At 57.4% G+C, this 18,633-nt stretch overlaps 7 protein-coding genes across 7 annotated transcripts; 3 read left to right on the plus strand and 4 right to left on the minus strand.

Moving 5' to 3' along the window:
• Window positions 1-27: 27 nt before the first annotated feature.
• On the minus strand, window positions 28-2,962 carry DICSQDRAFT_155287 (mitochondrial carrier). Its single transcript, XM_007365965.1, has 12 exons — window positions 2,340-2,962; window positions 2,182-2,271; window positions 1,918-2,124; window positions 1,634-1,861; window positions 1,344-1,585; window positions 1,180-1,285; window positions 1,103-1,128; window positions 943-1,047; window positions 866-888; window positions 524-812; window positions 406-458; window positions 28-339 (listed from the first exon to the last, which is right to left on the minus strand). The coding sequence occupies exons 1-12, from the start codon at window positions 2,761-2,763 to the stop codon at window positions 327-329; spliced, it is 1,806 nt and encodes a 601-aa protein (XP_007366027.1). The 5' UTR covers window positions 2,764-2,962; the 3' UTR covers window positions 28-326.
• An 87-nt stretch (window positions 2,963-3,049) lies between these two features.
• Window positions 3,050-5,228, minus strand: DICSQDRAFT_155288 (uncharacterized protein). The gene is made up of 6 exons (XM_007365966.1): window positions 4,744-5,228; window positions 4,284-4,660; window positions 4,036-4,221; window positions 3,829-3,939; window positions 3,661-3,759; window positions 3,050-3,604 (listed from the first exon to the last, which is right to left on the minus strand). Exons 2-6 carry the CDS (start codon window positions 4,446-4,448, stop codon window positions 3,257-3,259), a joined length of 909 nt encoding a protein of 302 aa, XP_007366028.1. The 5' UTR covers window positions 4,449-4,660; window positions 4,744-5,228; the 3' UTR covers window positions 3,050-3,256.
• Window positions 5,229-5,677: 449 nt separating this feature from the next.
• On the minus strand, window positions 5,678-9,726 carry DICSQDRAFT_155289 (argonaute-like protein). The gene is made up of 16 exons (XM_007365967.1): window positions 9,397-9,726; window positions 9,107-9,276; window positions 8,937-9,049; window positions 8,818-8,881; window positions 8,237-8,749; window positions 7,990-8,178; window positions 7,830-7,937; window positions 7,613-7,772; window positions 7,499-7,560; window positions 7,321-7,439; window positions 7,171-7,266; window positions 6,741-7,117; window positions 6,655-6,672; window positions 6,398-6,587; window positions 6,187-6,335; window positions 5,678-6,118 (listed from the first exon to the last, which is right to left on the minus strand). The coding sequence occupies exons 1-16, from the start codon at window positions 9,704-9,706 to the stop codon at window positions 5,943-5,945; spliced, it is 2,814 nt and encodes a 937-aa protein (XP_007366029.1). The 5' UTR covers window positions 9,707-9,726; the 3' UTR covers window positions 5,678-5,942.
• Window positions 9,727-10,729: 1,003 nt separating this feature from the next.
• On the plus strand, window positions 10,730-13,437 carry DICSQDRAFT_61314 (histidine biosynthesis trifunctional-protein; the record flags this gene model as incomplete). Its single annotated transcript, XM_007365968.1, has 3 exons — window positions 10,730-11,941; window positions 12,002-13,155; window positions 13,212-13,437. 3 exons carry the CDS (start codon window positions 10,730-10,732, stop codon window positions 13,435-13,437), a joined length of 2,592 nt encoding a protein of 863 aa, XP_007366030.1.
• Window positions 13,438-13,630: 193 nt separating this feature from the next.
• Window positions 13,631-14,890, minus strand: DICSQDRAFT_61086 (Thiamin diphosphate-binding protein; the record flags this gene model as incomplete). The annotated part of the gene is made up of 6 exons (XM_007365969.1): window positions 13,631-13,717; window positions 13,772-13,907; window positions 13,961-14,259; window positions 14,312-14,555; window positions 14,607-14,722; window positions 14,783-14,890. The coding sequence occupies 6 exons, from the start codon at window positions 14,888-14,890 to the stop codon at window positions 13,631-13,633; spliced, it is 990 nt and encodes a 329-aa protein (XP_007366031.1).
• A 342-nt stretch (window positions 14,891-15,232) lies between these two features.
• On the plus strand, window positions 15,233-16,352 carry DICSQDRAFT_155291 (short-chain dehydrogenase). The gene is made up of 5 exons (XM_007365970.1): window positions 15,233-15,317; window positions 15,371-15,511; window positions 15,565-15,885; window positions 15,942-16,008; window positions 16,065-16,352. Exons 1-5 carry the CDS (start codon window positions 15,277-15,279, stop codon window positions 16,272-16,274), a joined length of 780 nt encoding a protein of 259 aa, XP_007366032.1. The 5' UTR covers window positions 15,233-15,276; the 3' UTR covers window positions 16,275-16,352.
• Window positions 16,353-16,602: 250 nt separating this feature from the next.
• Window positions 16,603-17,657, plus strand: DICSQDRAFT_60824 (uncharacterized protein; the record flags this gene model as incomplete). Its single annotated transcript, XM_007365971.1, has 4 exons — window positions 16,603-16,913; window positions 16,980-17,065; window positions 17,121-17,257; window positions 17,322-17,657. Coding segments are annotated over 4 exons (870 nt in total), but the record flags the coding sequence as incomplete, so codon positions are not given.
• Window positions 17,658-18,633: the final 976 nt, after the last annotated feature.

The following is an 18,633-nucleotide window of genomic DNA, read 5'->3' on the forward strand; positions in this document are numbered from 1 at the left end:
CAGAGCAGGAATCAAGCTTAATGAGTGGTAGATTAAGACTACATATTGGCAACGCGTTCATAAGAGATGTGACTTGATGGCTTATGTAACGAAGTGTGTACATGTGTACAAATTACTGATTTTGTCGTAGGTCGCCCGACACTCCAGTAATTAAGACGACCGTAGGAAGGATCGAAGTCCCCCGCCAACCGGGCAGTCTGATTGATTAGTGTATTCCAAACTAAAATGCGGTAGAAGATACAGTGCGTGGTATTCAGGTTAATAATAGTCGAACTGCTCTAAATTTGATGAGAGGGTCCGAACACACGACAGCAGAGTGAAAGCAACTACACGCCCAGCCTACGAAGAGACAGCGTGAGCAACACACTTCAGGGTACCGGCTCAGCAAATTTTTGGGGGACTTACTTTGATTTGCTGGACTCATATACGACGTACGATATTGACACTGCAGGCACCACCTGTATCCCGGGCGGATGACAGTCAGCATAGAAGTTTGATCCGCACGGCTGCCACGATAGCGCACCTTTGCTAATGTAGGTAATAGACCTCGGTAGAAGCCGCGCCAGCCATCTTTGGCATACGTCTTCTGTACGACATCCATAATGCCGGTGTACCGTTCAGGGTGTCCGGAGGACCCGGAAGCCTGCAATCGCGTTCTGACGAGATTGAGTGGGTATACACTGGTCGCCCCGACACTGCCCGAGACACTGCCAAACGCTAACAATGCAAGCACGCCCGGCTCGTCCTTGCCTGTCGACCGCAGGTAGGCCAGCTTCAGGGCCTCGAATGTACTCATGTCGATCGCGGAGTATCTGTAGAGGATGTAGGAAGCTGAAGGATGGACATCGTGTTGGTGGGCACTCACGGGAAAACTCCAACGAGGCCAATCTTAAAATTAGACGTCAATAATTGTGCCCATAACGCGAGGCAACACGAACTGACCGTCAGACCACGGTAGTATGCTCGAAATCCACCGAGTTGCCATAATCGGACGGCGGCTTCCCGCAGCGATCGGCGTTCGCCACCCGCGCTGCTCATCATTTGTGTCTGAACAATTAGGTGAGAAGGGATCTCAAGCATGCGGTGACGAACCAACGCAAACCTTGAGCGTTTCTATGGGATAGATGGCTGCAGGACCATCAGTACATGGGTCTCAAACGTTACATTACGGCAACGCACAAAGCTGGCTGCTAATCCCACCAAGGCCACCGGAAAGAAAACGACTGACACCACTGATGTCTCGAGGATCGTCCACTTTATCCCAATATTGAGCGAACATGCGTTTCTGCGACAATATACGGGGTGTGAGAGTTTATGAAGTACTGCAATGATGATCGACTGACGGATGATTCATAGGTGAGGAACTTGATAGCAGACTCCGGTAAGATCTTCGCTACGGAGAGACCATTGCCCGTCCAGAAGGCAAGGACGCCCCCTTCGGAATATATCCTCGCAATGGCGCCCATTATTGCTTTGATCCCGCGTATCGGTGTTTGGGAAGAGAGTGTGGTTCCTCCGAGTTCTGGTGGTCGCGTAATTAAGAAAATCTTCAGCCTATCGAACGGCGCTGTACATGTTCGCGAAACTGGAAGACAGTCAGCACCTCGCACGAGTTATTGAGAGAGACGCTTGCCAGCTCCAGCAAATCCACCGGCGAGAAGGAATTTGACAGCGGTCTTCCCGCCGAGCCAGATGTGATGAGGCTCTTCGTCCTCTAAATCGTCGTACTCCACATCGTCGTCTTCCCCGTCATCTACTGATGCTTTGTGATCTACGAGTAATGGTTGCACGTCCCTCGGGGAAGCGGCGGAGTGCACTGGTCCCCCTAACGCGAGATCCTCTGCGCTGAGACTAACATCGCCTTGAAAAGGCCAACAGCGGTCAGAATGGGTCGAATTTCGTTTCGAATGAACACACCTTCCATGGTGACGCGCGCAGCACCTCGCCCATCATCGCCCATGAATTTTCGGACCTCATAGTACCTGAAGATCTCTTCGGGCGATGCTTTCCGGGGCATGAGCAGCAGGAAGTCTCGGAACTCTTCGAAGTTTATCGCGTGGGAGTGCGGGGAAGAGGTGAGGAACGTGATGAATTCGGAAAGCGTCGAAGGGGCTAGCGCTATGCCTGGGTCCGCTGCGTCAGCTCCCTCGGACTTGGGTAGTAAGATACGGGAGTACATACCAGCCTTCTGCAATGCGAGCTGCAGTTCTTCCGCGTCGAGATGCCCGTTCCCGTCCAGGTCTAGTTCATCATGAAAGATATGCCATAGCTCTGTGGGCGATGCGCCCTTAGCAGACGGCCCGTGCAGAGGGATAGCAACCCAAGCAGTATGAACGCACCAGTCTCTTTCGCATCCGCGTACTTCTCGAATTCAGGCCATGACACGCGTCGCGAGAACGGGCCCTGACTGTGAACCCCGCACCGTCCGAGCAGCTCGTCCTCGTACATCTCGCCCAGCTGCCGCGCGCTATCCGCCGTCAAGTCCTCGTCCCGCTTGACGGGGTACGCCCGCGCGACGGTCTCGTCATCAATCGCCGGCGCGTTGTCCCTCTTCGGGAGCTTCGCCCACAGTGCACGCAGTCGCTTCCGCCGGTGCTCTGCGCCCTCCTGCTCGCGAAACTCTCGAAGACTGTGGGGTATAGGCTGGTACGATGCCGGGTCCGAACGGAGATGTGGGATGAACGGCCTTGGGCGCGCGCCGGAGAGTGTCTCCTCAAAGATTTGGCGAGCAGACGGCCTGCTCTGGTCGTCCTGGACTCCCATCCGATGTAGACTGTGCGATGGTTGAAGTTGCCAGAGGGAGATAGCGCGCCGTCGTGTCAGAGGTGTTCGCAGATAGCACAGAAGTCAGAGCCGCAAGGATAGTCTATGAAATCTTCGCGAGATTAGATGGATCAATGTAGAAGCATCACAGCAGGTATCGCAGTGGGCGTTGGCTCGCGCGCAGAGGGCAGTGTGTAAGGCGTTGTCCGGCGGAGTGGCCGTGAACGCAGACCCGCCGGCTTGCGCTTGTTCGCAGTTGACGCACACCGGCCCGCTGATTGGCTGAGCAATACATTTTGTGTCAACGCTCATGTAAGTACAGTGGGAGCACAGAGAAAACACCATGGTAGGTAATACAACTAGGCCTAGGTTACATGTTCATGTGCATGGATCATGTCAAAAGTCAAAGCATAATCTCGTAACGACAAAAATAACGATAGCAGTCGACAGCACCGAAAACCCAGGACCAGGAAGGGAAGCGTGACACGAACATTTAATATTTGGTGTTGTGGCCCACCTTTACCCGAAGATGAAGGCCCAACCTTTTCAGGGCGTACCACATGCCGGAGCACATGCTATGACAAGTAAATTGAGACCTCCCCGTTGACGACCTGTTGCCTGTCGACATCGAGCCTGCGCTCTGGCGACGGACATGAGGGGATGTTCCGCCACGCCGTGGGGGCAAGTCTTTGCTGCCAGCGAAAGAAAGGACGTTACTACGTGACTCAAGAGAGTGAGCGGTTACTGAGACGTCGGTTCCTAGCCTGCCAGGCCAGCTAGTAAGCGTGGACGAGGGCGGTGCGGAATCCCGCTGCTCTGCGGACACATGTCCGTTGTAGATCTGACGAGAATAGATCAGCTTCTCGTTTGGGACAAAAGGCACGGTCACCGACGTACAATATGTGTTTGGCTATCCTGCGAGCTCGCCCTGGAATGACCACCAGATCGCAGTTTTGGGTACTGTGCCGGGATTGGCGGAGTGGGCGGTCGATAGATCTGCAAGCGCACGTCGTCGTAAATGAAAGAGATCAGCGAGATATTAACTACTGTACGCGCGTCACACACCTTCGGCAGTGATTTTTGGCTCGCTCGTCTGCGGACGTCCGGCGTCGGTTGCGGGAGAGTGCACTCGACACTCTGTACCGGCAAGGACTCTGACTGTGGCGATAGGACGGGCTGCAGGCAATGGCGAGGTGGGTGCCCGTCGGCACGAGTAAGCTCCGTCGGTACTGATCTGTACGCGATACTGATACGCATGGAGGCGGCACTCACAGTGGAGCCTTCCTGGACCTCCAGCTCCTCCACCAGCGTCGAGTTAGGCGATTCCGGTCGGCTGCCAGCAACCGATTCGTCGTCCTTCGGTGGTAGCTCGGGCGGGAGCGAGTTACGCAGATACACTGCATGCCGTTTGTCGTGCGTAGACGCATGCTCCATTGTATCAGACCACTCAACGGGGAGCTGTGGAGGCCTAATGAGCTGTGGCGCTGACATGTAGGAGACAGCTCTGGTATTAAACATACCGGCGGGACCTCCTTATTAATATTGATGGTGAGCGAAAGCCTTTGGATCCCTCGCGCTGGTAGAGAAGGGGCGGTGGTTGTATCAGGGGAGAGCCTCGGGACGGGCTTGCGTCGAACGTTGCGGCGTTGAGGACCCATGTTATTCGGCAGTGACAGTGGAGACATTGGCGGCGAGCGGTAGGCGAGTCGTCAGAGGTGGGGAGCTGAGAGGCGGGGAGGGGAGCTCAGAGAAAACGCAGCTACCGCCAAGCCCGGCTATTTAACTAAGATGGAGTGGATCCAACAGCTCAGCCCTCCGATGCTCGTTGAGCACAAGGGTCCACCCAAGGAAGTAAATGTGACGACATCGCATTCCAAGACGTTCCTCCACACAGTATCTATCCGGACGATCCGGAGCATGGCCAAAAGAAGCATTGGCAACTGCACGCAGCAACATGTGGATACGCAGGCAGGGACTCACATACGGCTACGGCTGGGAAGCTTCCCTGAGCGCCAGTGGGACGAATGCAACGAGAAAAAACACCGTGTAACACGTCCGGAGATGAGCTTTCGTCGGTGGTGCTTTGTCCGTCCCGGCCCCTGGCATGGGACGCATTCCTCCCAAGGCCTTCGGCCAGAGGGCGCTCGATGCCGCATGGAAACCATGAAGTGATCGTGTTGGCTAGCCAGAAGAGGGTTATTTGGGAATCTGCTCCGCGGGTCGTTCCAGAGCGCGTCATGGGGAACACGACCTCGCCCACCCACCTGGGAGAGGACCACATGCGATGCCAGCCCGCACGCGGGGGGCAATGGGCATAAATACGTTACACCTGCTGCAGCACGAAGTTAGGTTGGCCGAACGCGGGGAAGGTATCGGTTCATATGCTCCCGAGGTGAGCCGCTTACGCGTCGTCGTTTGGGTCAGAAAGCACGACGCTGCGGGCTTAGTGCGAGGACGAGAAGGACGGGCATGTCGAAGTGCCAACCTTGAGCATAAACCCAGCCGTCTCACGGTGCCCATCCGGCACGTGTCCGTGTCCTCGCTCCATTTGGCTCCGTGGTCGCCGAGCGCCCGCGGACCGCACGCCGTGGGATGCCTCCGAGGGTCCATCGGAATGACCGCGAGCAAATGCAAAACATACCAGATCAGCATCTCAGCGAGCTTCATAAAACCGCGTCGTATGGCATGAGTAGTGAGCGGCTGTGTTATCCCTGTGTTCGAATGAAAACATCGCCAGTGCTAGGGCGATCGATGCTATGTGCCGCTCATGCCATGACTCTCCGAGGGCGCTGTGGTCCCGGTTCCGCCGCCACCGCCGACAGGGACTGAGACACAGATTCCGGAACAAACATACAAGATTCATACAAGGTTCATACGGTACATACAGCTTACATGACATGCGTAGATCGTGAGGGGAAGACATAACGGGGAATGCAGTGGGTGTGGGGAATAGGGTGGGATGGGGGAATCCGTAACACGAGATGCAGGACGACGAAAACAACGACATTTCAAGCTTAGCGATGACGAGAAGACGGGGATAGCAAGGGCAGCAGGAGAAGACGATACAGCATGAGCACAACGGCAACACGACGGCACAACGGGGTCCGTGACTGTTCTACCCTAGCCCGGTCCTGACAACAACTTGAACTTGGAGACGGTGGCGACCGAGGGTGGAGGCCCTAAGTGAAGTACATCAACCTCTTCGAATTGTTGTGCAAGGGCCTGAAGTTCGCCTTGTAGGCCTCGAGCTGGCGACCCGCGTCAGCAGAATCGAGCTGCGTGCCAGACTCGGTCAGGTCGAAGTCGCCGTCGGGGCTATAATGGTTCTTAGCGCGCGAGCACACGATGTCCGCATCTGGTAGTAAGCGAGATGAACAGTTATTAGCGACAAGGGTCCGCTCGAATTCGGACAGCACAACTTACAGTAAACAGGGGCAGGAATAGAAACCGAGCGGGTAGACCGGGCGTAGACGTGACACAGCGCGAACGAGAGCGCTTGCAGGGCATCCGCAGTGAACTCGTTCTCGTCATAGAGCACGTTGTAGTGCGCAGGGCGAGACGTTCCGAGCAGCGTATATACCCAAACAGATCGTGTCAGTCAAGAATTCATTCGGCACGTAGTGAAGGTACTTATCCGCTGTGGCTCTGCAAGTAGAAGTCGAATTCCGTGGGGTGCGTGATATCACGGTCGACGACAGTTCCGGCAGGGCAGTTGCCGCTCCTATCCGCATCGTCCCTTCTCTGCGGGAAGAAGCGAACGTGGTGGCGCTTGCCGACCACGATCACAGTGATCTTCGCGTTCACATTGTTATTCGCGAGAGCCCCTGTAAACCGAAACACCGACTGCATTAGACCCTGAGCCTGCAATCGACTCTCTCCAACTGCACGTACTCTTCAACTGAGGTAGTTCTGGAGTCATGACATCCAATGCACAGGTGAGTGAAGGGTCTGTTGCAGAAGATCGAAGGGCAACGCACCGATGTCCAGGACGTGTTGGAACTGGCCTTCCGAGACACCGTCACGATAGAAGATGACTCGCTTGGGGTCTGCGGGCGACTTCTTCTCGACATTAAGACGGTACTTCTTGTACATGTCGATATGCTTTGTCGCCATGGCCTCGAGATCATCGATCATCTCCTGGCGCGAGGTTTGGACGCGACAGTCTGCGACGTACTTCGCCGTCTCAGAGTCGACGTTGCCCACCAGGGCCGTGAACGACGGACGGCCGTCGGCGCCCGGAGCGGGGTGAATGACATCCGCACCCATCACTATCGTGGGGTTGCGCGGGTCGGTGAGGACCGGAACGGATCGTGGGTCGGGGATGACATTGATGCCGCCGAGCTTGGGATTGATTCTTCAAGCGATCGTATCAGCCGCAGGCATGAAACCAAATGACAGAAGACTTACTTGAGGAGGACGTTTGCGAAATACTGCTTGTTCGCGCGATTGCATTTGTTGCTCCTCAAGCATTGCGTAGCGACACCGCGCTGGATGTCGCCGAAGCTACGCGCGATGAACATCAGAGGTTAGACAAAAACGAACGCAGAGAAGCCGTACTGTTTGACAGCCTGATACATATCGGCAGAAGATTCGGGAAGGACGACAACGATGAGGTCGGGTCCGGGACCGCCGCCGCCGTGCTTCTCGATGCACCTCAATCCAGCCGCTTGAAGAGACTAGTGGAGCGATGGCGTTTCAATATCGCAGCGTGAAAGAGGAAGAGACAACGACTTACATCGTAGATCTTCTGTGGCCGGTCGTGGATGATGACAGGATCGGTCTCGTTGACCCTCATGCCTACCAGCGCTTACATGAGACAGAGCGAGGCGACCAAGCGACGAGAACTTACCGACAGCGGCGAAGCCCTCCAGAAGACCCCTGACCATCTCCCGAGCGGTCTCCCTGTTGAAGCGCTGTTCACGCTCGTAGACGACGACGACCCATCGGTTGATAGCGGCCGGCCGGTGGAACTTCTTGTCGACCATGTTCCATGCGCCATCGCGCGGCGTCTTCGAGAAGGTAAAGTTGAGTTGTGTACGTGCGACTGGGGACTTAGGAGAACTTACGATGGTAGGCTGACGGCTTCCCTGGCCGTACATGAGAGTCGGCGGGTCGAGGATGCGCGCCTGGAGGGATAGAACGTCCGCGTTCGGGCTAACTTCCATGCCGAAGTGCTGCAACGCAAAGTCAGAAAATGGCGCAACGGTCGGAAACACCTTGGCTTACCCTAACGTATTCGGATTGGCCGTAGTTCAGAACACCGAGAGCCTGGCGGATGCTGTTGAGCCGCTCGTGCGGCCTCTTCGTCGCGAAGTTCAAGACATCCTTGGTCTTCTCGGGCGGCACCTGCTTCCGCATAATCTGGCCCTCCGGAATAGTGCAGCATTCCATGGGGATGATCGCCCCCGAGCCAAGCTATGGTGATCCAACTGAGCAATTGCGCTTCGACATAGCGCCCGATGCAACAACATACCTCAACGCAGACGATGTCAGGGAAGCGAAGCTTATAGTTGTGCGTCGCTTCGAAGTACTGGGCCACAGTGATGCTCCGGCCGTCACGCTGTGTGAACGAGAGCTGGCTGGCGCCCGCCCTAGTGAGCTTCTTAATGACACGGGCGGGGCGACGAGCAGCGGCGGGGCGTCCGGGGATGTCCACATGCACGCGGACGCCTGAAAGGTACCGCTGCAGCCTGATCAGCTCACGGTCAGGGAAGCCGTGCCTCGGGGAGAGCGCGAGCGGGCCCCTCGGCGTCACACCGAGGAACTCCAGGGCGGCATCAATGGCAGGCCCTGGTTTATACATGGCCGCGGTGGAAATGTCCACGTTGATGAGCATTCGGCCAATCGCAGGCCGCACAGATTGGAAGTAGCCGCGCCAGAGGACGATGCCGGCGCCGATCGCGGAAGTCTCGAGGTTGGTGAAGAAGGATCGCACGTTGAACGGGTAATGCAGGGTAGGCTCCATGCGAATCACCACGTTCAAGGCCTGAGAAACGGAATAGAGATATCAATGTTGAGCGGAGCAATGTGATGGGCATCACAGATAGGACTCACAGTGATTGCAGTTAGGACTGCATTGTCGTGAGACTGTTTACCCTGTAGGAAGCGAGCGAGTACCCTTGACAAACTCGAATCAGCGAAGTCCGTGGACTACGCAAGTATGGAAGACTCACTCGGGGTTGATTGTAGCAACGTGAGTGAGCTTGACTTTGTAGGTCTTGGGGCCGCGTCTTCCCTCACCACCACCTTCACCTGGAGAGGCGGGGTCCGACAGTGTGAAGCTGAACTGTTATACAATCACGTAAATTAGCAGGAGCTCGCAGGGAGGAGGAAGACTCTATACCTCTTGGGACCCTGAAGGGAAAGGAAGCTCGCGAGCAGCAAACATGTTCTTGCGGCCGTCGTACACGGCACGAGGGGTAAACACGTCCGGAGCAATGTCGGACTGCAGCCTCTTGATAATCTCCATGTTCAATCGAGCAGGCAACGTCTTCTCAGACGGGGAGATGACTATCACAAGGCTGGTGTGAGTACAATGAGAGAGATGTAGCACACGAAATATACACACCGACTAGATGGCAGCATGACGACAGTGAGTACGTCAACAGTTTGGACCGATGAAGATGAACATACCATCGTAGTGATGAATATTGGCCTCGGGTATCTTCACCTCGTAATGATTGGTCCAGACACCCAAAGCACGACCACTCTGACCAAAGGATGGCCGTTTGACACCGATGGTGGTGATGTGGGAGCTGGTGTCCGGCAGTTGGCCTCCCGGGACGCGACCGGCGGCTGCAGGTCCAGGAGTGATGCGACCTCTGAAGCCACCACGAACGGCGCCACCTCGAGGGCCGCCTGCAGCGCGATCAGAGGGGCCTCCACCCCTTCCCCGGCCGCGACCGCCGCCGCCACTAGCGCCTGGAGCTACACGAGGAGGCATTGAACAGATTTAAGAGAGACAAGAAGTGCGGGGATGGGATGTGTGATATCCTGGATGGAATGGGGAAAGTGAGATGGGGTTAGGCGAGAGCAGGGCGGGTATTTATGGGCCGGGAGAAGGGGAGTTTGGGCTTCGTGTGCTGCAGCGGGGATCGATGTGTAGATCGAAAGAGCTTGTGTGAGCTCGGACCTGCCACAACGGGCTTTGTTGTACCTTGTTGACGCGTCGCGTTCCATCAATATACTCGCGTCGCGCTTTGCCTTCGCTTTGCGCGCAAAGACGTCACCGCGCGCCTTGCTCTGCTTAAGCGGACATTGTCCCCCGACTCGTCCTGCGACTCGTCCTGCGACTCGTCCTGCGACTCGTCCTGCGACTCGTCCTGCACATACGCCTTTTGCGCCTTGCTCATCCTCTTCGTCTCTCTCTGTCCTCTATGCTCTCCCCTCGCCGCCTCCCACCGCCTTCTCTTCTCACACGTGTATTCCGCGCGGTTATCACACATATCACCCTCATCGTTGTTCCAATCGCCTTGAGCTACCGCAGCTAGGGCGACTGAATTCCCTCTTGACCGCTCGGCGCGGAGATAACGCTTCTGCGAGGGTCCCTATTGTGATAATCGGGTGCATGCAACACGCACGGCCGATCACAACGCAGGCCCGTCCGTCCGCACATTGTGCAAGTATACAAGGCCTTTCCCTGGTCTCTTTACTACGAAAACCTGCATATTGTCTGCGCTTCACAACCCGCCCCCCTTATGCGATTCCCAGGGCCACCTCTGAAAGATATATTGCATGTCAGATGTAGCGCATTCTATTCGGGTTCGGAGATCCCGTGAACGCTAAATACAATGCGCCCGCCTCATTGCGACCCACGCATCTGGGAACGATTCGAGCCAGAAGCGTCAGCGTGAGTGAGCGCGCCCGAGTCATCTAGCGTTAGATCTGGAAACGGCAATCTGCAGAGCCACAGGACTCGTCCGGGATCTCTGATCGCCAAATTCGCTTGTCACCCTCCCCATTCCTGATGTCTGTTTTCCTCCCTCTCCTCGACGCCGACCTACGGGACGACGCCCTGCTGACTGCCCTCGCCCGCATCGGCCCACTCATCGTACCCTCAAACCTTACCGATGCCGCTTTCGTCCCCCAGAACGCGACCCGGTACATTCTGGTCGATACTGACTCATCTCTGAGCCCGGACGAGATCATCTCCCTCCTCGACCGCGGCGCAGACAAGGTCATCGTCCCTCCAGGTCTCGCAAAAGGACTCGCAGGTACTGTGCCTGCGGAGAGGCTACTGCTGCTGCTCGATGTTGCGAACGTCTCTGCCGTCTCCGACACCGTGCGGAACGGGGTGTCCGGCGTGCTCATCAAGTCGCCGTCGGTAGACGTCGACTTCATCGGCTCCTTCTCGCGCTTTTTCGCTGGATCTTCTGTCCATGTTCTCCCTACGGCCTCTGCGGAGCCCCCCTCGCGCTCAACGATCCGCGGCCTTCACGGTGCGAAGACGACGCTAGTCATCCCGACGTCCCTCCTCACTCTCGCCGCCACGGACGCCAAGCACATCAACGTCGCAGATGCGTTCCTCGCGAGCATCACGTCCGATCGCAAGGACGGTCTCTTCCCCACTGTCGTCTCCTCATACCTCGATGGCGGGCGCACGCTCGGCCTTGTCTACTCGTCCTACGAGTCGGTGAAGGAGAGCATCGTCTCTGGCAAGGGCGTGTACCAGTCCCGCAAGCATGGGCTCTGGCGCAAGGGCGAGACGTCCGGTGCGACACAGGACATCGTCAGCATCCGCCTGGACTGCGACGCCGACGCGCTCGAATTCTCCGTCGTCCAACACGGAACGGGGTTCTGCCACCTCGAGCGACAGTCCTGTTTCGGCACAGGCGAGCTGACCGGCCTCGCCGCGCTGGAACACACGCTGCAATCACGTCTGGAGGCGGCTCCAGAGGGCTCGTACACCCGCAGGCTGTTCGAGGATCCAGCGTTGCTGCGCTCTAAAATTATGGAGGAGGCAGATGAGCTCTGCCGCGCACAGACGAAGGAAGAAGTCGTCTTCGAAGCTGCTGATCTTCTATATTTTGCCCTCACACGGTGCGTTGCAGAGGGCGTGACGCTCGCCGACGTCGGGCGATCGCTCGACAGGAAGGCGAAAAATGTGACACGCCGTCCCGGAAACGCAAAACCACAATGGAGCCAGGAGCCGACCCCCGGCGAAGCAGCTGCGCACAACGTGTCCACCACGAGATCCGCAGAAGCTTCCGATCCGCCCGCCCGGACACCCCCCGCACAGGCTACGGTGCCTGCCCCTGGCCCTGCTCCTGCTGCGGTAATCGCGGCGAATGCAGACCCAGAAGCCCCCATCCGGATGCGCACGTACGACCTCTCCGCGATCGCCCCGGCGGAGCGCGCCCAGCTGCTCCGCCGGCCCGTCCTCAAGTCCGACGAGATGATCGCGAAGGTGCGGCCCATCGTCGAGCACGTCCGCGCGCACGGCGACGCCGCCCTCCTCGAGCTCACCGCCAAGTTCGACAAGGCGCAGCTCGCGTCCCCAGTCATCCGCCCCCCCTTCGCCCCGGAGACGATGGAGCTCCCCGACGACGTGCGGCGCGCGATCGACGTCGCGTACGCAAACATCTACAAGTTCCACAAGGCGCAGAGCGCGGAGGGCCCGCTCACTGTGGAGACCATGCCCGGGGTCGTCTGCTCCCGCTTCGCCCGCCCCATCGCGCGCGTCGGGCTCTACGTCCCCGGGGGCACCGCGATCCTGCCCTCCACCGCGCTCATGCTCGGCATCCCCGCGCAAGTCGCGGGCTGCAAGGAGATCGTGCTCGCGACCCCGCCCCGCCCCGACGGCAGCGTCTCCCCCGAGGTCATGTACGTCGCGCAGCTCGTCGGTGCCTCCGCGATCCTCCGCGCGGGCGGCGCGCAGGCCGTCGCCGCGCTCGCCTACGGCACCGCGACGGTCCCGAAGGTCGACAAGATCTTCGGCCCCGGCAACCAGTGGGTGACCGCCGCGAAGATGCTCGTCCAGAACGACACGGACGCGCTCGTCGCGATCGACATGCCCGCGGGCCCGTCCGAGGTGCTCGTGATTGCGGACCGCACGGCCGACGCCGCGTTCGTCGCCGCGGACCTCCTCTCGCAGGCCGAGCACGGCGTCGACTCGCAGGTCGTGCTCGTCGCCGTCGACCTTCCGCCCGAGCGCGTCGCCGCGATCGAGGCCGAGGTCGACAGGCAGGCGCGCGCGCTGACGCGGGTGGACATCATGCGGCAGTCGATCCCGAAGAGCATCATCGTCCGCGCGGGCTCGCTCGAGGAGGCCATCGCGTTCTCGAACGACTACGCGCCGGAGCACCTGATCCTACACTTGGAGAACGCCCCAGCGGCCGTGGCTCTGGTGGACAACGCGGGCAGCGTCTTCGTTGGGCCCTACTCTCCGGAAAGGTACGTCCTCGTCTGCATGGGATCGGGAGTCAGTATCTCATGTCGTATGAATGCAGCTGCGGAGACTACGCTTCCGGCACGAACCACACGCTGCCCACCAACGGCTACGCACGTCAATTCAGCGGTGTCAACACGCTGTCCTTCCAAAAGCACATCACTTCTCAGGAGGTCACTGCAGACGGCCTGAAGAGTCTTGGCCCCGTCGTAGCCACTCTCGCAGACTGCGAAGGTCTCGACGCTCACGCTAATGCAGTCCGTATACGGCTTCGTGCTCTTGCATAGCCGTCACCGGAAAACAGGGGACGTGTAGGGTATCTTGCTGCACGCAGAAGACCAACTGTAGAAGATATGTAAAGTAGCAGTGCGATGATAGCAACATGACCAGTAATATAAAGTCTAAAGCCTCCCCAGACATGGACAACGGCCTACACCAACCCCTCTACGACAAACTACGGGACCTAACAAGGTACCCAGTTTAGTTGGTCCGGTAGAGCGCACGCTTGGCAGCCTTGATGACGGAGTTTGTATCGGGGAAGGTGAGGGTCTCGAGGTTGACAGCGTACTAGGAAGCCCACCAGTCAATGATCAACTCTTCTACAGAGACAGCACAACTCACGGGCGTAGGCACGTCAGCGCCAGTGACGCGCTCGACTGGTGCATCGAGGTAGTCAAAGCCCTCGGTCTCGATGACCTGCGCGCAAATCTCACTGCCGACACCAAATGCAGGGAAGCCGCCCTCAGCAGTGACCAGGCTATTACGGAAGATTTAGCTACTTCGATATTATTACGGGAGTGTTTTACGTACCGGTTCGTTTTCTTGATCGACTTGTTGATCGTCTCAATGTCAAGCGGGCGGATGGAGCGCAAGTTGATAACTTCAGCCTTGATGCCCTCCTTCGCAAGCTCGTCAGCAGCCTCTAAGCTGTGGGTGACCATCTTGCTGTGCGCGACGATGGTGACGTCGGTGCCCTCGCGCTCGACCTTGGCCTTGCCGATGGGGAGAAGGAAGTTGTCCGACATCGCCTCCTCGGACATGGGGAACGTCACACCGTACAACAGCTCGTTTTCGAGGAAGACGACGGGGTTGGGGTCCCGGATTGCAGCCTAACGCAAAACTAAGTACATGCTCGGAAGCATTCGCTGTACGTAAACTCACCTTGAGCAGACCCTTGCAATCCTCTGAGCTCCATGGGCTGACGACCTTGAGACCGGGGATGGAACCGTACCACGCCGCGTAGCACTGTGAGTGCTGTGCAGCGACACCAGCAGCGGCACCGTTGGGACCACGGAAAACGATGGGACATGGCAAGACACCGCCAGACATGTAGTGCGTCTTCGCCGCGGAATTGACGATTTGGTCAATAGCTTGCATGGCGAAGTTGAAAGTCATGAACTCGCAACTGAAGCGCGTATAAGCAGTTCGTCTCGGGACAAGCAAGCTACCAGCTCACATTGGTCGCAGACCGGCAAACGCAGAACCAATGGCAAGGCCAGCGAAACCCATTTCAGTAATGGGGGTGTCGACAACACGCTTCTCGCCGAACTTGTCGAGGAGACCCTTCGTAACCTACACCGCCAACTATGAGGTTGAAGGTCATCAAAGCGGACTGGACGGGTGTGTGCGTACCTTGTATGCACCGTTGTACCGCGCAACTTCCTCACCGAGGATGAATACGTTTTCGTCCCGGAGCATTTCCTCCTCCATCGCAGCGTTCAGCGCCTCACGCACGGTCATCTGAAATAACAGATATGAGTCAAGTAGATCAGCAACTCGCCGCTACCCGTACATACCGTGTGCCCACTCTGAGACGCATACCCGCGTGCCAGCCGTGCGCCGACTGACCGTGCAGATTGGGCGCGGGTAATGGCAGGGACAAGGCGAGAAAAGGCGGAGCGCGAGGCCATGTCTTTTGGGAGGGAGAGTGGGTGCGGGAGGGGAAGGTGGGCTGAGCCAAGTTTTTGGATGGGGAGTGAGGTGGCTCGGACGCGCTCGGGACGCGCGACCAATCCCTGAGGCGCCCGACACGCGCCCCAAACATTCTCAAATACGTCGGCCCATCTGGCGTCGCACGACCACCGTTCACGGCTCCGACTGTCCATCTAATCTTCCATCTACATATCATGGCTGCAAGACCAACTGTTCTCTTGACTGGCGCGTCCAAGTGCATATATCGCCCCTTGCTGTCGGCGTGTGGCTAGCTAACGTGAGCTCCAGAGGGCTAGGTCTTGCTATCACGCAGATCCTATTGGACACCTTCAACGCAAACGTTGTAGCGCTATCTCGTACCAGGGGAGCCGCTCTCCAGAGCCTTGTCGACGCTCATCAGGACTCTCTGCTGGCGCTCGAATGCGATGTGTGCGTACCTCGCTGTATATGCAACGGTCACGCGTCCTTAGTGGGGATCGCAGTACCGATGCCGCTGCTGTTGGCTCCGCTGTATCTCGTGGTCTGGACAAATACAAGGGCATTGATGGTGTCATCTTGAACGCTGGAGTGCTCGAACCGATGGGCAAAATCGCCTCGGATGACATTCCCATCGAACAGTGGAAGCAGCATTTCGACGTCAACTTCTTCTCACTAGTCGCTGCCGTCCGCGCCACCCTCCCGGCACTACGCAAGAGCTCGCATGGAGGACGCGTGGTGTTCATGAGCTCCGGCGCCGCAACTGGGAGCACTCCGGGCTGGGGTCCGTATAATGCGAGCAAGGCAGCTATGAACAGTTTGTGCAGGTAAGTCATCTTCCATGTCGGCTGTGAACGGCGGAAAAGTGAGGATCCTTCCTGAGGACGATTGCCCGAGAAGAGCCTGATGTGACCTTTGTTGCATTACGACCGGGAATGGTCAACACCGAGGTGAGGTGACACGCAATACCCGTCATATTCCGTTACTCATTCTTGGCCGTGCCCAGATGCAAGCCCTCATACGCGAGAGAGGTCCTGCGACCATGCCTGCAGAGTCGCTCCAAACCTTCGTCAACGCCCACGCCAAGGGCAAACTGGTCGCCCCCGAGGACTCCGGTCACGTCGCAGCAGCACTTGCTTTGAAGGCGTCGAAGTCTCTGAGCGGTCAATTCGTCAGTTGGAATGATGACTTGCTCAAAGAGTTCCGAAAGGCATGAATGGAAGTTGCAGCAGTCGATGTTCCTCTTAACACCAACTTAACTAAAGCTACATCAATCAAAACTGGTGGTCAAGTCGACTTTTGCAGCGTTGGAGCACCGTCCCATTGCACTGTGACAGGAAGTGAACTAAACGACACTGAGTACCCGATTACTCATCTGAGCGGTGTCATGGACATATAACACGAATCCCTCGTTCTCGAAAGTTTTTTCTCCTATCCTCCCTCGACCGGTGTTCTTACCCCGCAGAGAGCACGATGGTACGGGACCCTCAAGCGCAATTACCCGATTCTGCTGATCATACCCACAGAGTGACCCTGGACCCAGCCGTGTCGACATACATCATCATATATTCCCTGCTTCCATCGGCAAGGCTGCGCTGAGCGTGAAGGTGGGATGGGAAACCCCTGCGGAGAACCTCCCGTGGACACCCGATATCAGTTTGGAAGCGATGAATAGGCTCGGGATCCGTTTAGCCGTCCTCTCCTTGCCTGCTGGGCTTCCTGCGGGCCCTGTTGGCAACAGAAACCGTGAATCCGCGAGAGAACTCAACGTTTTGACTTCACAGATCTGTGTAAACTATCCCGATAAGTTCGCCTTCTTCGCTTGCATGCCGAACCTTCTTGATACACAAGGCAAGTACGCTTCTTGCTTCTTCCGTGAAGGCCCCTCTGTTACTGAATGCGGGCGTAATGTCACAGGCAGTCTCCAGGAACTGAAGTTCGCTCTGGACGAGCTAGAAGCCCGCGGCGTTGCGTTATCGTCCTCGTACGGTGAGGGGGCCGAAGCTAGTGAGCGTGCTGTCCTCGGCAAGGCCCCAGCTGCTGACTTCTGCATCTTTCCAAGAATACATAGGAGACGACGCGTACGACGCTGTCTGGGAAGAACTGAATAGGAGGGCCGCTGTCGTCTTTCTCCACGGTGCCCAGGTCCCATCATCCACACCATACCCCCATCCTTACCTCGGCATCCCTGTAACAGAAGTACGCTGTCAAACAAGGTCTCATTTCAGTGGGGTTCTCTGATGAGAATCCATTCGTACTCCAGGTGCCAAACGAGACGTTCAAGGCCGCCGCTCACCTCGTCGTCTCCGGCAAGAAGCGTCGTTTCCCCAACGTCAAGATCATCCTCGCCCATCTCGGCGGGGTCGCCCCTTTCCTAGCCCCCCGCGTCGCTGTCCTCTCGAGGCATATGGGCTGTCCCCTTACCCACGAAGAGATTCTGGAAGACTTCAGGTCCTTCTACTACGACACGGCACTGAGCACGCACGAAACGACCCTCACAGCCATGGAGGCTTTCGTGGGCCCAGGTCGCATCCTATTCGGCTCAGACTTTCCAGGTACGGATCCAACCAGCTCCGCATGGCACGCAGGGTACTGCTGACGCCGAGCTGCTGCCCAGCCGTGAGCGTCGAAATGGCGGAGTGGTTTACTCAAAATGCTGACGCGTTCTACACCAATGACCGTGAGCGGCACGATGCCATCATGCATGCGAACGCAAGAACGCTTCTGGGACTATAGTCTCTGCGCCGATGTCCTCGATGCTTCGCAATCTATTCTAACTTGTTCTCGTGACATCGAGAGGCCGACGAGGCGGGCCAAGGAGGTCGTGGGATGTATCAAAACATAGAATGGTTTGAGACTAGAAGCGAAGGGTGATCATTAGACACACCTTTCTCCTAAAGATCTTTCGAAACGTCTTTCGACGACGCTGTCACTCAGGTATGCTTCTCCAGGCTGCAGTATATGCGCTTCTGGACGTCGATTTTGTCGATCTCACGTGGCGGCAAGATCGATGTGCATCACCGCAGCATTCCAGCGGAAGCAACCAGCCTATACAATATGGACCTAAGTACTCTGTTACGCAATACCGGAGGGAACCACGCCTTGTTCTCCCGACAAGAGTGTCGAGGGCGTAGACGACCTTTCAAGGATTCTCACGCGCAAGAAGCGCAAGTACCCGAACGTGAAGATCGTCCTGTCCCACCTGGGCGGGAACACCGTCTGGCTTGCGCCTCGCATCACCTGAACCCAGAGGAGATCTCCGAGGACATCAAGAAGTTCTACTTCAACACCGCAGTGGCGAGGAGCGAGGTGACGCTCAGCGCTAAGGAGAACTTCGTCGGCTCGGATCGTATCTCGTTCGGAACCGATGACTGCGGTGGGCCACCTTCCACGGTGCGCATGGGCGGACCTTGGCTGACAGCCGTTGAACCGTGTATCTTCAGCTGTTACGACCCCTGCACGGCGACGACCAAGCTGATAGATCTAACGGCGACAGCCATAACGGGGTCTTGCCACCACCAGCAACGTGGATGTAATATGGAGCATGGGTCATTCACAACGTACGCCACCTTCTA

Source organism: Dichomitus squalens (genome assembly GCF_000275845.1).
Source record: "Dichomitus squalens LYAD-421 SS1 unplaced genomic scaffold DICSQscaffold_15, whole genome shotgun sequence".
Taxonomy (NCBI): Eukaryota; Fungi; Basidiomycota; class Agaricomycetes; order Polyporales; family Polyporaceae; genus Dichomitus; species Dichomitus squalens.

What these genes read in the sequence shown, in the direction of transcription:
- DICSQDRAFT_155287 (XM_007365965.1), bottom strand. Translation starts at nt 2,763, where the DNA reads ATGGGAGTCCAGGACGACCAGAGCAGGCCGTCTGCTCGCCAAATCTTT. An exon ending in TCCTCACCTATGAATCATCC is followed by an intron (nt 1,286 to 1,343) that starts GTCAGTCGATCA and finishes ATATTGTCGCAG; the next exon opens with AAACGCATGTTCGCTCAATA. An exon ending in TATTACCTACATTAGCAAAG is followed by an intron (nt 459 to 523) that starts GTGCGCTATCGT and finishes CCCGGGATACAG; the next exon opens with GTGGTGCCTGCAGTGTCAAT.
- DICSQDRAFT_155288 (XM_007365966.1), bottom strand. Translation starts at nt 4,448, where the DNA reads ATGTCTCCACTGTCACTGCCGAATAACATGGGTCCTCAACGCCGCAAC. An exon ending in TTAATAAGGAGGTCCCGCCG is followed by an intron (nt 4,222 to 4,283) that starts GTATGTTTAATA and finishes AGGCCTCCACAG; the next exon opens with CTCCCCGTTGAGTGGTCTGA. An exon ending in GCCAAAAATCACTGCCGAAG is followed by an intron (nt 3,760 to 3,828) that starts GTGTGTGACGCG and finishes GTGCGCTTGCAG; the next exon opens with ATCTATCGACCGCCCACTCC.
- DICSQDRAFT_155289 (XM_007365967.1), bottom strand. Translation starts at nt 9,706, where the DNA reads ATGCCTCCTCGTGTAGCTCCAGGCGCTAGTGGCGGCGGCGGTCGCGGC. An exon ending in CAATATTCATCACTACGATG is followed by an intron (nt 9,277 to 9,396) that starts GTATGTTCATCT and finishes CCAGCCTTGTGA; the next exon opens with TAGTCATCTCCCCGTCTGAG. An exon ending in TTCGCAAACGTCCTCCTCAA is followed by an intron (nt 7,118 to 7,170) that starts GTAAGTCTTCTG and finishes GATCGCTTGAAG; the next exon opens with AATCAATCCCAAGCTCGGCG.
- DICSQDRAFT_155291 (XM_007365970.1), top strand. Translation starts at nt 15,277, where the DNA reads ATGGCTGCAAGACCAACTGTTCTCTTGACTGGCGCGTCCAA. An exon ending in GCTATGAACAGTTTGTGCAG is followed by an intron (nt 15,886 to 15,941) that starts GTAAGTCATCTT and finishes ATCCTTCCTGAG; the next exon opens with GACGATTGCCCGAGAAGAGC. An exon ending in CGGGAATGGTCAACACCGAG is followed by an intron (nt 16,009 to 16,064) that starts GTGAGGTGACAC and finishes GGCCGTGCCCAG; the next exon opens with ATGCAAGCCCTCATACGCGA.